Genomic DNA, 18,211 nt, shown 5'->3' with positions numbered 1-18,211 from the left:
TTTTAAGCACCGTATGTTATAATCTTTGATCAGCTAAACGAGGGGTTTTCGGTTAAAAAAATGAATAGGCAAGATTGTATAGCAGGCATTATGCACACATCTGTTTCTAGGTTATTCACTGGCAAGCCTCAGAAACTAATGACAATGAAGTCTGCATGAGAACTGGAATGATTCAAGCAGATTTTAGCACAGATATGCAGAATACTTGAGGTATATATGCATTTCCTGAAGTATGAATATAGTTTAAAAGGAGTTTGTGAAACCACAGCAATTGTATTAATATAATACAGTAGGAGGAGGTTTGACAAGATAAATTGTTATTAGTGAAATCATACATAACCCTAAATTTATTTATTAATAAATGTTCTGTCAATATCAGTATTATTATTCCATCAAAGGTCTTATTTTTCATATTTACTTTACAAACATGATCTCTAAATCGTTATATGTTTGGATTACTTCATGTGCAGTGAGACTTTTGCCATACTACATCAAGTCAATCATCCTAGAAAGAAACTCCTGTGAGATGAGAAGCAGTGGTTCTGGAAATTGTGTTAAAAACTGAAATACATAAAAACTTCTGCACTTAGGGGCACTGACTTTAGAATAATCTCCTGGTTTGACGATAACTATATGGCCCGTTTTTTAATTTCATCTTGCCAATTATATTTCCTTGTGGGGCTCTGTTAGAACTGAGCTAGAGCAGGTTCCCAATGGAAGTATATCAATTCAGGTAATCATATCTGACCCATTGGTCATGATCCTGGGAACATTTGGATTTACTGAGTGTGGAACAGTACCTAGTAAGACCAAAGTGGTCCACAGGGTACAGGTGAGGACAAATGCTGAATGGCCCCTGTCCAATCACCTTCTATGGCATGGAGAGCATGGAGAGCATGGATTGGTCCCCTGTCTACCAATGGCCTCTCCCCAAAGCAGATGGTAAATGGGAGCAGAAAAAGATAAAGACCATTATTCATCCTCGAATAGTGATCCTTATGTGACGTTTGATTCATTAAAACTGGATGAGCATGTTATTACCATTTTGAGGCAAAACAACTCATAATAGCTAGCCTGATAATGTTAAGGCCGGCCACTCTGCATCTCCGCTTCTAAAGCAGGTTGACTTGTAATTGGTCCCTAATGTTGATGTAGAAAGAGAATGATACTTTGCAGGCCATTTACTTTATAATCTGATTCCTATCTTAGGACCAAAATAAAAATGTTAAGATGAAAAGAATAAATACAAAAAAGTTTACTTTATAATGGGACAAATGCCCATCACCAATTGTCTTTTTGTGCAAAAAGTCAGTGCGCAGTTTGCAACCACTTTTGGCAAATCCAATATTAGTACATCTGGCCCCAGATACTTTGAGTCATACAAAACTAAAAAACTTTGAAGACCACTGTTTTAAAATAAATGTATTCAGAAGTGTTATTTTTCTAGATAAACTGTAGTTTTCATGTTTGCTCAGTTTCCTAATGACTGCGGTTTCCTTTTTCATTATTTTAGATCTGCTCTTCATCACAATGCAAAGGGGATACAAGAAAATACTGCAAATTAGATCCATTGAAGATCGACGAGGATCCGGATCGCAATCATTATGGAAACAGGAATCAAATGTGTGCACCAAATGAGAATGATGAATGCATCTGGCAGCCAGTAGAAATCTTGTTCTCAACCCCATCCACTTCTGAAGAGGTCACTGAAGAAAACTGAATAGCATAGATCATAGATCATAGCATGTCTTTGCAGATAAAACCCTAATCAGAAAATCTGGAATGAGGTAGAATAGCTCCACCCTACTTTAATCACATAAAACCAAAGCAAACTCAAACATGGAAATCACATTTTAATTTGACCCATACATTCTCTAGAGGTGTCCCTGTTTGGAAATAGTTTATGAAAATAAAATGCTGAGCTTCTGGTAATACATTTGTGGTGAATTGCAGGGGATTTGTTAGTGGAAAACTCATCCATTCATTTGCCTTTATTATCTCAACTCACTTTATTCGCAACCTCAATTCCAACTCATTATAGTAATGTCCAGAGCTTGAAATGGAAATACTGAAACATCAGTACTCCCTATCCCTTAGTACCTGTTAGTTACTGTCAAGTCTTGGTACTCTCAACTTAACAGAATTGCACCACTACTTAGAAGGGCCAGTACCATTCCTTTTAAATTATAGATGTTCAGGCACTCGGTAAGTGACACGCCTATCTATTTTAAGCACTGGCAATGTCACCAAGAGGATTGACACCTAGAGGCATCTTCTCAATCAAGTGACTGAGCGTGGCGCTAGCCTCCTTGGCTTAACGCCACGCTCATCCACTTCTGAAACGCTGGGCTGCACCATATATACAAGAATACTGTGCAGCCCTGCATTTCTCCCTGTGCTGGTGCTAATTACAGCTGCCTAGCGTCAAGGCAGGCACACGCACCATTATGCAAGGGTGCATGCATAGCAGGGAAAGAGTGTTTTTATGCAGGAAGTGACACCTTCCTGCACATAAACAATCATCCATGGCATTTTGCTGTTTTTATCTGTGCTGCACTATGCAGCACACATTGAAACAGCAAAAACTAGGAGAAATAAAGTATTCCTCCTCGTTTTGCCTGGGTAAAACAAGGTGTTTTTTTTGTCTTTTAATTTTGGCGCTGGCCTATATTTATGGCACCATTGTAAATATGGGGCAGCGTAAAAATCTAAGGGTGTTGTCGCAACGCCCATTGTCCTCCCCTTTCATGCTAAGTATAGTGTGAAAGGGTGCCTTAACTACAAGGCAGCGTTAAGTGGCTTAACGCTGCCCTGTAAATAAGGCGAAACCCATTTCGCCACAAGAATGTCACTGAAAGTGACGTTCTGGTGGCGATAGGGGTTTTAAATATATTCCCTGCATTCCAACAAAAAGAAGTCTGTACATATACTTTAGACTAGCGGAGATGTAGCATGTTAAAAATATTGTGAATTACCTCTATTAAGTGGACTGACATTGTCATTAATATTGGAGCATTGATGAACTGGCCAAAAATATATTAAATAGTTTCTGTTAAAAACAAGCTGAAACATGCAAAGTACATATCAGATGAGATACGAAAAAAGGCAACAATAGAGCGCTATGGAATGGATGAAGACATCTGAATACTTGTTAGAAGGAACCAATTAGATCACAATTTGTGAGCAATGCCGTTCATCAAAGACTGGTACACATTAAAATGATCCCAAGTATCTTGATAGCAGATCTTAATTCACAGTGGTGAGATTAGTCACAAGCAGCAGCTTTTTTGTATCATTAGTTATATTTGTATTCATTGATATTCTTTGAATACGCTTAACTTTAATCGCTTATATACATATATTTCCTTCCTTTCCCCTGGTTGAACTGAGATTTATCACAATTCTTTCAACTTTCCTTTTTATATTTCCTTATCCAACTCCCACCTTCTTACCCACCATCCTTCTCCATCCATCACTACTCACAGCAAAACAGGGAAGAACATGTTGGCCCTTTCTCCCTAGAATATGGACTCCAAAAGTCCTATTGAAGTTGATGGTCAGGTAATAACAAGCCTATCACAATGACAAAGGCCCTTAACCCTGTACTAAATCACAAAATACTTGCTATACCATATATTCTTGTTCATCACAGTACCACTTCTTTGAACTTTTCCCTTAGTCTTTCTGTTCAACCAAGGAAATTTACACATTTTTTGTTTAAGATGTGCTGTGGATTTCACTCAACTTGAAAGCCTTGACCCTCCCCTCTATGCAACCTCAGTCTACACTGCTGAATGAGTTTCACTGCACACTGGGTAGCCTGAGCTCTGCAATCAGATTCAATATTCCTTTACAATACTGCACATCTTCATATAATATAGCTGTAAATATTTGATAGATGCTGGTGCATAGAGGTATTTGCAAAAATGTTATCTAATAGCAAATTCTTAATTTTGTTATGATATGATGACAGTTTGAGCATGCATCACTGTTCTTGGTTTTAGGAAGAGTACTCCACAAGCCTTGACTACATCCAAGACCTTAAGGGCCTGAGCAGAATTTCGACTACTTTGTTCAAAAAGGTTTCTATTGTCACTTTGCCCTACATGCCTTGTAGGAAACTAACAAAATGTAAGCCTGACCTTCTAGAATGAGTCTCAAAGATCTTAATTTTTTATATAACTTACAGATCACACTGTTCATCCCTGCTGGGCATTAGTTGATTTATCTAAAATCCCAACTGTGATTTCTACTCTGAGGTTTTGCTTTTTTTCTCTAATATACTTTCCGGTATTCTCTTTTCTCATTTCAATCTCTAGGCTTCAGACAGAATATGACCCAATGATCTAAGAAAGCTGTTTTATGATACAGGGGCCAATATCCCATTTCACCAGTTTATGCTTCAGAGACACTCCCATCTGTGCCTCCTTTTAGGATAAAGATCAATTTCTTTACTTTGTATCTGACTAGTGATTGTAGTGCTGGTCAAAGTCTTAGGTTAAGGTGGAAGACTTTAAGTATGGTTCTACCTCTCCATTGTGTTTCCCTTCCAAGCTTTTTAAGGGACAGTAGTAATTTCGTCTGGTGCCTTGGTACTGTTATGGAGAAATGATTGATCTCATTGTACTTCGTCTGTTGCATACAATTGGACATCAGTCTAAATATTCTCTCCCTATGGCATTTAGCGTCCAATTACGATGGGGGGGAGGATAGCCCCCGCCAGGCCGGCGGTGGTTACCGCCGGCCAGGCGAGGGTGATCTGCCCACCACATTATGCTTGCTGGGGGGTCCTTCGCGGCGGACACGTTGACCGGCAAAAAAAGGGGTTTAATATGGTGGTGGTGTCTGGAAGACACCGCCATCCATTTTACAATGCAGGTCGTGATCAGCCTTTCCATGGCGGCAATGAGGCTGGCTGTTCCTTCTGTTCGGCGCCCAATGCGGATTCCCAGGTTGTTGGGAGGGTGGGGGGTGCACAAGGGGGTAACTATGGTACCCCCCTGCTTTTACATGTACAATGGGTATACACCCGTTACAACGCATCTTTTACTCCGCACTACCATTACAACGCGACTTTTACAACGCATACCATTACAACGCATTGCGCTGGGGGGCGCTCTAGGATAGGGAATAAGTATAATTTACTATCCAACACCTTCCCTAGGGTCCACGGGGACTGGAGTTAGAATAGTAAATTATACTTACCACTATCCAGCACCTCAAAGCGCTATGCGTTGTAATGGTATGCGTTGTAATGGTCGCGTTGTAACGGTAGGTAGTTGTAATAGTATGCGTTGTAACGTCATACATCCGTACAATGTGACATGCACCGCACGGTACCTGTCACGTTGTGCATGTAAAAGCACAACATGTATATTTTACATTGCAGTGAGTGCTGCTTGCATCATGCTCCCGCCACACTGGCGGGTGCATCATAATTGATGTGGTGGGACCTCCGCAACTACTGCAGGCGGTCCCTTTAGCAGCTGCGATGGTGGGCAGACTTTGTCCACCCGCCATCGTAATCGGCCCCTTAGTTTGCAGGAATTGACAGCTTAATAAGCATGGGCGGAAAATCCGTTCCGCTCGCGGAATTTGCGGATTTTCGGTAAATTCGCGATCCGCGAACGCTCGCGAATTTACTGAAAATCCGTGTCCGGTGTCCTGGTTTGCCAGCTGAAAGAAGCAGCGCGTGCTGGAGTGATACGGAGTTCACGACATATATATATATATATATATATATATATATATATATATATATATATATATATATATATATACATATATATATATATACACACACATATACATATATATGTGTGTGTGTGTATATATATATATATATATATATTCACTGAAAAACTATAGGTTTCAGGGGTGTAATAGTTAGCTGGACATTTCACTCACACAAAACCATTGAAATTCCTCCGTTATAGTTAGTTCTGCTAACTATAACGTGCGCACCCACAATGCACTGATGATGATGTCACATATTACATCATTCATGACATGGTCAGTGACATCACTGATGACATCCCAAATGACATTACTAATGACATCATTGATGACTTAATCCAGTGAATGTGGTTCAGTTTGACATTTAAATATGTATTATATATATACCAATCTGTCTTGAAGATTGAGTAGATATATTACTGTCTGGATGGAAGATTTACTAGCTGTCTGACTGTCTGTTTAAGTGAGTAATTAAAAGTGCCTCACCTAATACATGGATTAGTAACTAAACTATGTGAATGTGTGCATCAATGTCTTTGTTGTTTTATAGCATGCTGCATCAGTTGGTCACTAACTACATGATTGTGTATATTAGTAATTGATTAGTTAGGTGAGTATCTGTATGGGACACTGAGTTTGTGTATGTGGTTGGATGGGTTGTGTGTAACTCTATGCATAGATGTGTGAATGGTTGATTGACTAAGTGTGTAGGTTTAAGAGTGCATGTGGAAACAGTTGTTTGGGTGTCTGAGTGTATTTATTTGTGTGTTGGTGACCGAGTATATGTTTCAGGTATAAATCTTCAACAAAGTAAAAAAATAAAAAGCATTGTATGTGAGACTTGGTGTATATAAATAAGTATATGTAAGAGTCAGTGATTGTGAGAGTAACTATATGAATGAGTGTATAATTGTAATGGGAATTTTTTAACATATTAACTCTGATTTACTATGTGCTTGAATAAATGAAGTGTTGTGTGTATAATTGTGTGAGTAAATGTAAGTTTGATAAATTTTTTTCATGAGTGAGTAGGATGATTGCATAACCGAATAAGATGACTGCTGATGTGTCAATGTCTATATATGTGTATACGTGCATTTCACAGTGTTCTATTAATTAGTGACTGCATGTATAAGTGATTCTGTTGTTGAATGGGTAGTTGTGTGTGTAAACTTAGGAATAAGTGAGTGGGTATGTAGTAACTGGTATTGGTGTGCCAATGGTTTCAAATATGGTACTCTGTATTTTACAGTGAGTGATAAAAGGTTATACTAGTGTATGACAAGGTGTATCAGATTGTCACTTGGATGATGTCATCAGTGATGTCATCAGTGATGTCTTAAGTCATTTCACTGACCATGTCATGAATGATGTAATATCTGACAACATCAGCAGTGCATTACGGGCGCACAAGTTATATTTAGCAGAACTAACAATAACAGAGGAAATTCATGGGTTTTGTATGAGTAAAATGTCCAGCTTACTATAACACCCCTGAAACTTATGTTTTTTTCAGTGAATTTCTAAGGTTTTTTAAATTATAATTCCTAACTATAACCTGCTTGAAACCTATGTTTTTTTAGTGAATTTCAAAGGTTTTTTAAATGATAATTCCTAACTATAACCTGCCTGAAACCTATGGTTTTTTCATTGAATTTCAAAGGTTTTTTGAATGACAAGTCCTAAATATAATGTTGACCACTTCTTCATATTTTCAACAAGAAACCAAATCTGCAATGCTACCTAAAAAAACAAGCAATAGTTTCACTTACCACTAACAAATTAACATCAACATTTAACTAGTGTAAGGACGTCCACTATGTAATGCGTGAATTAAATCCAACTCATATTTAAAGAGCAATAAGTGATAGAGGTGCTAATTATACACTCCGGACACCCAACAAAATCACAATACCCAGCGTCACCACCACTACAACCACCCCTCCTCACCCCTCTCCCTCTACTACCTCAGAGGCAGCGCAAAACAGGACAACGGACCTTCCCAAGATAATATATCCCCTCAACTGCACACTAGCTCAATGTTCAGAGATGTGGTAACCAACTATGTATAAGGGAAGGAACTTGCACAACAATAATTTACACAATGCCAAGACTACCGGTGAAATGCTATACACAACTCACTATAGAAACTGAAAACGTTTCTATGTGAAGGGATACCAATGATACGTGTGTCCTGCATAGTGGACGCAACCATATTATCTCTGTCATGTTGCTGTGTTGTCTCCCCCCCTTGAAGCAGAAGTGGAGTGGGCTGATCCAACGTACGCAACTCCAGCGTAAGAGTATAAATAATAAGCCTACGCCTTGGGCGTCGTTCACTTCTGCAAAGAGAAAAGACTCTACCACAGCAAAAGTCCTCACCATGCCACGTGGCTGCTTCCATGACCACTTGCCTCTTCTATACAGGCCGATTGGGAACTCAGCGCAACCGCACCGCAGACTTATGTCTGTATCGACTACTGCCTTCGATCTACACTGCGGACAGCAGGGTTCACAACTTGAATTCAACTTTGCATCTGCACTACGGACAGTAGGGAATTCCCCCTTGATTTATTTAATGCAGAGAGAATTATACTGTATGTGTTCAGCTTTCGTTAAAATAAGAGACAAAAATCATTTGTCCATATCAGTGCTCATTACTGCCTTCGATCTACAGTGCTGACAGCAGAGTTCACAACTTCAATTCAGCTTTGAATCTATACTATGGACATCTTGATATTTAACCTTGATTTATTTAAGGTAGAGATAATTGTACTTTATGTCCTCAGATTTTGGTAAAGGTTATAATTACAAGAATTTCTTGATATTTGTGATGACTACTGCTTTTGATTTACATTGTGAGGGCTCATGATTCTGTTGGAATGGCGATTTTACATGACACATTCCAATAGGCAAGAGACATTGTACCAGTGCGACCCGCCCAAACCAGGATTCATCGCACGGTGAGCTCTTCAGGTACCACTAACTTACTGCATCCTAAGTCATCTCCCCGTGGCCTTATTAGGACAGAATTCACTAGGGAAAACACATTGCTCCCAGTTCAGCTGGCCCACACCACACATCATTGCTGGCTGCATAGACGCAGAGAGCCACACCTACCACTAACTCTATACAGCTCAAGTCAATGACACATGGCAGTGGGCTCTTCTTGATGACTGCCTCCAGTCTATACTACAAACAGACGCAAATTGTGTAAGAGACTATAATCAGTTAAGGAAACTAAATGTTCTCAATCTGCAACATCGCCATCTAACATATATCCCCATTTTGAGAAAGTTAGAATGCACTACGTGAAGTGAAATAGTTTATTTTGTTAAAGGGAGCAATCAGTAGACCTAGTCTGCAGAACAATTGATAACCATCGATGGTAGTTTTTTTTCCCCCTCAAAGTACATGCAATCCAGTATGCAACATTCAATGCTTTGAGTGCAACCCGTTCAGACTACGCATCATCGCAGGGTGAACACACACTAAACACCAGACTTACCACTAACTCAGTACACCATAAATAATCGCCCGAGGCTTTATTAAAGGAAAATTCAGTAGTCAAAACACATTACCCCCAGTGCGGCCTGTCCGACCCACGCATCATCGCAGGTAACGTACACGCTCAGTTCCAAAGTTACTACTAACTCAGTGCACCATAATTAATTGCCACATGGCCGTATTTAGGCAGAATTCAACTGACTCTTCATTCATTATTTGCAGAGTGCAGTACCAAACTGAATAAAGCGTCTAACCCTATACAATATCCCTTTAGTAGCCTTCCTTCAAAAACTTCTTTAATATCAGTTCTAGATTTAGTTGAAAAAATAAATTCACGCTGCAAGTGTAAAGGCACACTCAATGGCAGTATACACTGCGGACAGCACAGGTCACAACTTGAACTATAAGGTCCCTGAAACATACACATTTCGACAATGTATTCCATACATGTTTCATCTTTTATTTCAATCGTGATTACAGATTATGCAGTCCAGTAGGCAACACGCTGACTACCAGAGGTACCACTAACTCCGTGCACCATAAATAATTGCCAAGTGGCCTTATTAAGGCAAAATTCAGTAGTCAAAAGACATTCTTAGCAGTGCGGTCTGCCTGAAACACACATCTTGCAGGTTCCACACAAACCAACCCTACCTTAGCACACCACAACTCATGAACCCTTGACAATAGAATCTTCTGTGCATTATTTCACATGTAGTGCTCCAGAAGTCATAAACAATTTACAATTGAATATCTATGTATGATATCATGATTACTATTCTACTTGTCTGTGTATTTATTATGTTTGTAAAATGCTGCTCCTACGCCCTACAACATTATATTGTGATTAAATAGCATATACAACCATCTTACCTCTGACAGTAAGTGTGGGCTATTCCTCCTTTATTTATTTATTTTTTAGCATATTTATATAGCACAAAATCAACCCAAAACTATATCAGCAATTTACATGAGCACCATATATACATTACATTTTCAGGCACATGTAGATTACATCATTATTCTACAATAACAGGATGTGGATGCAACTCCGAGCCTTGAACATTGATTTCCAGCACCAAGTTCAACGGTATATCTGAATGACCACATACATGTATATATTGTCTGCCTTTCATCTGCCAAAAACTGCAACTTAAACCTTTCACAGCCCTGTATTACTACAGCTACAACACTCCACTGAACGTACAACAAACATTCATAATCGCAGAAATGCGTCATGTCCACCATCTTTTATGTATGCAACTATGAATGAATATAGAGTCAGTGATACACTGTACTTTCCATGTTGGCCATGTTGTGGAACTTTATAGATATAATGACACATTTGTGTTTAGGACCCGGGTGACGTCAGCACTACAAGATGGACACCTGAATCACTTGATTTTTCATATATCTCACGACGGAACCACGCCATAGCTCTGAATCATGGTTCAGAGCCTCGCACAGCACTGGCATACGTCAGGCCAGCCCACTCTGCTTACGCTTCCAGGAAAAAACAAAAACACAACATTGCCCAGATGTCCATTGTACCGATTTCCTAGTTCCAGGTCTAGGTGTCAGAACGGCACACACACATTCCTTCATGCCTGGTATACAGCCACACCACACCCATCCAGCACATGCGTCACTACACACGTGACCCTACCAATAAAAAAGACGGGGCGCACGTGCTCTACGCCATTTTACAGTTGCTCCCATCGCAAGTGCTGTGATGGCCCATCCTAGTGGTTCGATGCCTCATGTAGGCCAAAACCACCGACCAATCACTTCCCTTGCGCAGATTTTCATAAACATTTCTTTGGCTGTTGTGTGCTTCACTGTAGCTTCCTGAGCCCAATGTTGATTGACTTGTTTACATATGTGACCTTATGATACTCTCACCATGTCCAAAAAGCCACTTTGTAACACACTTTATTTTACAATGCGTTTCAAAAAACAAGTAGTGGTAGGGTGTTTTTAACTTATACTGTCTACTCTGCTTACGAGTTTGTTGACTGCGACGGTATTTAGAAATATTTTTCTAATTTCTATTCTATCATAATTGTGCCGACTTTTCTCCTTTAGCGTGGAGTACTGTGTCCTTTCATTAAATGTATAATTCTTCAAACCATCCTTGAAAGAAAAATGCACAAGTTTTCCAAATATTTTTATTGAGTCTTTTTAAATCATCACATGAGTAACTTGCAAAATCTTTTTTTCATTCATTGTTATTACGCGTTGGACCACATTTTTTACATTTTATCATAAGCACTCATTCCTTATGTTTACATTATATAAGTGTTGCCCCGTCATCTTTATTTTAATGATTGGGCTTTTTTTACTTTCAGATAAAGTAGAATAGAAGTGCTATGACTAACACTCCCTCACTATTTCATCTTTTCTTTTTATGTACATTTCATTTCATTATTACATTAAACAATCATGTTTAAAAAAGAAAAGCATTATTAATTAACATTTGAAGGTAACATTATATTATTTTTTACATAAAAAGTGCTTGCGAAGATAATCCTCCTGTTCTTTACGAATGAAAATTGTTAAAAGCACTTCTCAATATAAATACTTTTAACCCATTTTGACTCTAGAAGATAAAGAGTATTCTCCTTTATTCCAAAGTATTTGCCTTTTGCATCAATAGTGTATTTATAGTACATTTTTCAATAAATATAATATTATTTATCATTCTTTCAAATCCTCTGTTGAAAGTCATCCAACTCCACTTGAGGAAACATGAAGTTGAATGTAAATTAAATTATACATTAACAATATGTTCCATCTGTGGAAATGAAAGATAAACTCAAGATGATACCATCGCTCCGAATCATTACCTTGCACGAAGTAATTCCTTAAGTCACCTATATTTCTTGTAATGGTTCTTTCGTCAACTCGTTATTATATTCCATTAAAACTTAGACATACCACATTCTATAATCATTTACATATTTTTGCTTTCTTTTTAAAAAGAAAAAATAGCATTTCACAGAATTTACCTCTCTTTGATATTCTTTCCTTACTCCGTCGTAATTCATCCAACTCCTCTGGAGGGGACATACAATTTTTTTGGTATTTTTAAATATAGATTAACAATATGTTCCCTCTGAAGAAATGAAAGATATGCTCAAGATGCTTCCGGAGCCCCATATCATTACCTTCCTTGTAGTTTCTTCACCCGTATTGATTCTCTGAAACAAAACTAATCATCCCACGGGTGTGGTTTATATACTTTGTTTAGTTAACACTCTATCGGATCAATTTATTGGCCACTGGAGTCAAGCTATCCTGGCTGAAGACAGCTGATAGCCAGAAACCGGTCCTAGGATACTTGATTACGGTCCAGGGAAGACATTTCTTGACAGTGCGGGTTGGACTGTTCCCATGAGGCACAGGGTCAAGACTGATTTGCATATGGACAAGTCTGAACTGAGGTGGCTTGGTGAGCAAAATAACGATGGATTAAACCCAGATATGTGACTGGGAGTGAATGTTTTGCCATTGTGCAACATTCCGTTCATCATCTTGTGTGTTTTGCTGTTCACCCTATGTGGGAAGGGTATGCCCAGACGTGGGTCCCGTGCTCACTACGCAACTGGAGTCAAGCTATCTGGCTGAAGACGGCTGATAGCCAGAAACCGGTCCTAGGATGCTTGATTCGGGTCCAGGGAAGACATGGCTTGGCAGTTCGGGCTGGACTGTTCCCATGAGGCACAGGGTCAAGACTTATTTGCATACAGCCATGTCTGAACTGGGGTGGCTTGGTGAGCAAAATAACAATGGATTAAACCCAGATCTATGACTGTGGGTAAATGTTTTGCCATTGTGCAACATTCCATCCATCATCTTGTGTGTTTTGTTAATATTCTATTAACTGCCTTTTTTTCTAACTTTTTTTTAATACTCTTCACCACCCTAAACCCCTATTTTCACTGCATCCTGTGCCAGAGATACTCTCTATTAATCTTCGAGTATTGTAATTCATGCCAAAGTATTAATTTATTTAATTCCATTAATCAGTGTTTTCAAGCATTTCTGTAACTATTATTTATAATCTTTATTTATAGTTTCTGCCTACATTTTAATACACTTATTTTCCCTGCATCTCATGCCAGAGATACTCTCTTTTATTTGTCGACTATTTAAATTCATACCCTAGTATTAATTTGTATAATTCAATTAATCCGTGTTTTTTTACATCAAGTTGCCGATCGCAAACATGAAAAATAAACCTCCCGGCGAGATTCTCAACGCAGAGAGGTCAGGTTTCTCATTGCGAGTGGTCGCACATGCTCGCGACCGCTCAAGATGAGAAACTACCAGTCCGCGTTAAGACAGCTGCAGCTCGAGTAAAAATCTACTCGACCTGCAGAAAAGTACAGCTCGCACTGTGCAAGATGCAGTTTTCAATGATTGCACAGTGCCGGATGCTTGTCCTCTCTGTGCAATCATTGAAAACGACATCTTGCACAGTGCAAACATGCTACTTCGCAGTTCACGTAGCTTGCGTAGTGCGAAGTGCACTTTGTGTAGCTACGTTTAGCGCTACTTCGTGAACTACATCCACCCCTAGTTGTAATGGAATATACGATGTAAAAGTTTTGTTGTAATAGCATTACGATGCGTGGTCCGGACAGACCGCACTGGGATTAATCTTTTTTCACAACTGAATTTTCCTTTAATAAATAAAATCCAAACCAGATTGCTTTTCAACATGCATGTTAGCAGCTCCCCATGTGGAAAAGCAATGCCGGCTCCCAAAGGACGCGGGGAGCCGGCGGGACCGTGGAGGCATTGGGGCTCCCCCCACAGCCCAACATTTTTTATAAGCCCCAGGGGATGAGGCGCCAGCATATTAGAAATTACTGATGGGGCTATTTTTTTACGGTAAAATTAGAAGTTGTGCACCCAGCGCAGCGCTCAGTGCGGCCCTATGGTATGAACACATTGGATGTACAACTCATAATCGGTAGGGTGCACGACTCCAGTGCGTTTGGTGCACACATTCTACGCGTTTGGGAGCCGGCATTGCTTTTCCACTTGGGGAGCTGCTAACATGCAGCTCCCCATGTGGAAAAGCAATCTGGTTTGGAGTTTGAAAGAGAGAACAGATTTCCTTGCTCTCTCTTTCAAAATCCAAACCAAGGGCCTCATTAGGATGGCAGGCGGGCTTTGCGTGCATTTGAATAAACAAAGCTGCAGGCACTGCGCAGTGCCTGCCGCTTTGTTTATACAAATGCTGGGGGGTACCACCCACCCCCACCCCACCTTCACTCTGGGGGCCCGCAGGGGGCCCCCAGAGTGAAGACCGCATGCCGTTCCGTGGCGGCACCGCCGCCACGAAAAGTCATCTGATTTGGCCCATACTAATATGGCCGGCGGTGTCTATGAGACACTGCCACCATATTAATCCTTTTCCGCCCCGGCTGCAAGGCGACCGAGGCGGAAAAGCGGTGGGCGGTCTTTCCGTCCGCCACTGTCCTCCCGCCATACTAATATGGTGGGGGGACATTCGGAAGTGGATGTCAACCCTTTCAGATCCCAGATACACATGTGGATGAGGTACATTGATGACATCATTTTAATCTGGGCCGGAACTGAAGATGAAATCACCAACTTTTTCAACTGGCTTAATGGTAGGTCTCCAGATATAAAATTCACCATCCATTTTGATAAAAATTGGACCTTACTATCTTTGTGGAGAATGAGACCCTTCACACTACCCTTTTCAGGAAGCCAGCGGAGAGAAATTCCCTACTCCTATATTCTAGTCATCACCCGAGAGGGCTCCGGGATAACTTGCCTTTTGGCCAATTTTTACGAATTCGGCGCAATTGTAGCAAAAAAGATGACTATATGGAGCAATCGGCAATACTGATGGACCGATTATTGGAACGTGGATACCCGAGACGTTTAATCAAGAAAGCCAAAAAGAGAGCATGGTTTAACCCAAGAGAAGTCTTACTACAACCTGGAGAGCAACCCAGCAGCAATGACCAACGCCTCATCTGCGTAACCACTTTTTCAACAAAAAGTAATGTGATAAAGAAAACTATCAATAAATATTGGAACTTGATCTCGGAGGACCTGGATACCAGTTGCCTACCCCTTCACGCCTTTAAGAAGGCGAAGAACATCCGTGATCACGTGGTGTGCTCATTCCTCACGACCCGAAATGAACCATCTATTGCGTCTATGTGGAATCTACCTCCCATTGTGGGACACTACCGATGTGGCTCTTGCAAGGCCTGTCCAGCGACAATTCAAACTAAAGTATTTTCTTATAAAGAACAGCATGTTCCACTAAAATCACACACAAACTGTAATTCCACCAATGTGGTGTACTGCATAACATGCCCCTGTGATTTGATATATGTGGGACAGACACAACAACGCGCTAAGGTGCGTTTTTTGCAACACTGCAGCCGCGTAAGGTGTAAGGTTGAAGGAGCTCCCCTGGTTGACCACTGTAATGACAAGAATCACCCCCCTGAAAGCCTAAAGTGGATTATAGTGGAACAGGTCAAACTGGGTCCAAGGGGTGGAAATATAGAACTTATCCTTAATGTCAGGGAGATCAAATGGATCAGTTTTTTTGACTCAGTACACATGGGCTTGAATGAGTCTGAGAGTAGCTTTGCCCAATTGGCTACCCTTTGAATTTCCAAGATTTCATGTTTACTGTGCGTTTAACCACCATGTGGTAGGTTCACACAAACTTGGCGAGATGATCACTTACTGCCATTGTTGTATGTCTCAATAATTCTCTGTGTTGCTTCACATGAAAACTGAATCAGTATGATGTATCATGCGCCCGACCGCCATGCTCGGCAGGTTCGCGCTTCATAATGAATGTTTTAGCCACTTTGTTATTTGCTGATGAATTATGACATCCCACCCAATCCACTTTGCAAATGGCGAAATCTCCTTGTCATAAAATCTGGTTGCTTCAAGGGTTCAAATGCATTTTTATGAATCATCATGCGCCTTGACCGCTCTGTTTGGCTGGTTCGCAACACGATGATACTGTCTTTATTGCTCTGGCTGATAAACGATGTTTAGATTGCAAATAGACACGCCACACATTTCAAAACATACAGAGGGTGTATGCCCCTCTGGTAAGTACTATTTGGAAATTCTCACTTAAATTCTATCACGCGTGAAAAATGCTTCCCTGTTACCAATAGCAACGGAAGTCTTTCTTCACTCATAGTCACCGAGGTTTGTAAGCCTCTCGCTGTTACCCGTGGCAGCACTTCCTGGTTTCAGGAGACGCGCAGAGACGCTGGCTCGGACGCTCCGAAACTATTATAATTTTCTCGGGTGAGTCTCTATCAGGCGGTGTCTGCGGGCGTATTTGACTTAATCGCCCTTGTATGGCCCTAGGAATGACTCGGTTTTTACCCTTCGATATTGCAGATAAAAACGAGTGATCGTTCCGCTTTAAAGATTTGAAAAAAAACCCTTTTCCCATTTCGACGGAGGAGCATTAAATCAGATAATTTCTTTAATCCCGCCATCCTGAATGATAAGGTAGGCCTCAAAAAATATTGTAAACTGTATGTTTTAAGTGATATCTTTGACGCTCATATGAATGATTGGCCCCATTATTTCATCTCGGTCCTTTAGATACGGATAGCGTTTTCCAAGCACCTACCGTTCCAAAAGAGCCACATATTTTTCACGGACCACGTTTTTTCTGGCCGCCTTAGACAACACCCTCCTTGCCTTTCTACCAGGTAATTTTAGTTATGTTTAGCGTGCAACATGTGGCTTATCCTCAGTATAATCTCCTACTTTTAATCAATTTTGAAGATAACGGGTTTTTCCGTTATTATTATTATTTTTTCGGGACTTTCTGAGACCATTTTAAGTAATTAGTCTCTATTCCATTATGTTTAGGAATCAGCCCCACCACCCCCACCACCCCCCTTTCTTCACGTCCTGACGAAGACCCGGGCAGTAAGGATCTACTGTCCTACAACTTCTGGGTCGAAACGTAGACTTTTATCTACACCACGAACTCCTAACAATAGCATGATGTACACAGCAGATTAGGAGTTTTCTTGCTATGAAAATGGTTTGATGTATGCTTATCTCATGTGACCTCTCGTATGGGGATCAATTAGCATTTATTATTTCCACTCGTGGATTTATGCATATAGAAATTTGATTAGTGATGTATAACTATCAAAAATGTTTTCTTCCCCTGCACCCTTCCCCTTTCCCCTTGTGGGCGCATTGAATTTGTATATACTATTACCTATCTACTGATCATTGAATGGTTATAACGGTCCAGTGAAACACTGGGCACCCTCATTTGTTTGGATCAATTTAACAAAATATTGTGAAATTCAGTAATTGATTCTGTGCTTGGAGTGGGACCCCTATATATATATATCGACTATTTACCCAGGTCCCACTGACTACATGGGTCCAACCCAATTATCTATAACATGATTGGTGGTGGGGCAGGGTTGGACAGTGGGTGGAACCTTCATTGCGGGGGACGATTGGCGGTTGATGTCATTGGAAGGCAGGGAAGGGGTTCAGGGAGAGGTCAAGGGTGAGGTCCAATGTCTTGATGGTTGTTGGAGGCTCCCAGGGTGGGGGTCCACGAGTGGGGTGTGTTGTGAAATGTTGCCTTCTTCAGCGAGAGGAAAAGGGAGTCGAAGAGCTCGAGGTTCTCGTTTTTTGCCTTAATCAGGATGGTACCATTCTCAAAAATGGTTATGGAAATGCAGCCGGTAAGGGTCTGGTAGTTCTGGAGGGAGATAGTTTACGGCTATGAGCTGTGATTTTGGAGAGGAGGAGGTGTGAGTTGAGGGTGTTGACCCAGTGGTCAGGGTGTCAGTGTGGAAGATGAAGTCCATTTTAAGCTGCCCTCTAGCTGAGTAGTGGTAAGTATCTATGATTACCATTTCGGGGTGTTGTCTGATTACTCTGTGTTCAAAAAGTT

At 40.5% G+C, this 18,211-nt stretch overlaps 1 protein-coding gene across 1 annotated transcript in view; it reads left to right on the top strand.

Annotated features, from left to right (window-relative positions):
• Positions 1–3,677, top strand: part of LOC147684578 (metalloproteinase inhibitor 1-like) — a 130,687-nt gene extending 127,010 nt beyond the window's left edge. Inside the window, exon 6 of the mRNA XM_086942368.1 lies at positions 1,514–3,677. Coding sequence (XP_086798494.1) covers positions 1,514–1,720 — 207 coding nt within the window. The 3' untranslated portion in view covers positions 1,721–3,677. The remainder of the gene's footprint in view (positions 1–1,513) is intronic.
• Positions 3,678–18,211: the final 14,534 nt, after the last annotated feature.

Source organism: Lissotriton vulgaris, chromosome 10 (assembly GCF_964263255.1).
Source record: "Lissotriton vulgaris chromosome 10, aLisVul1.2, whole genome shotgun sequence".
In the NCBI taxonomy this organism is placed as follows: domain Eukaryota; kingdom Metazoa; phylum Chordata; class Amphibia; order Caudata; family Salamandridae; genus Lissotriton; species Lissotriton vulgaris.
This window is presented reverse-complemented; position numbering and strand designations above follow the sequence as displayed.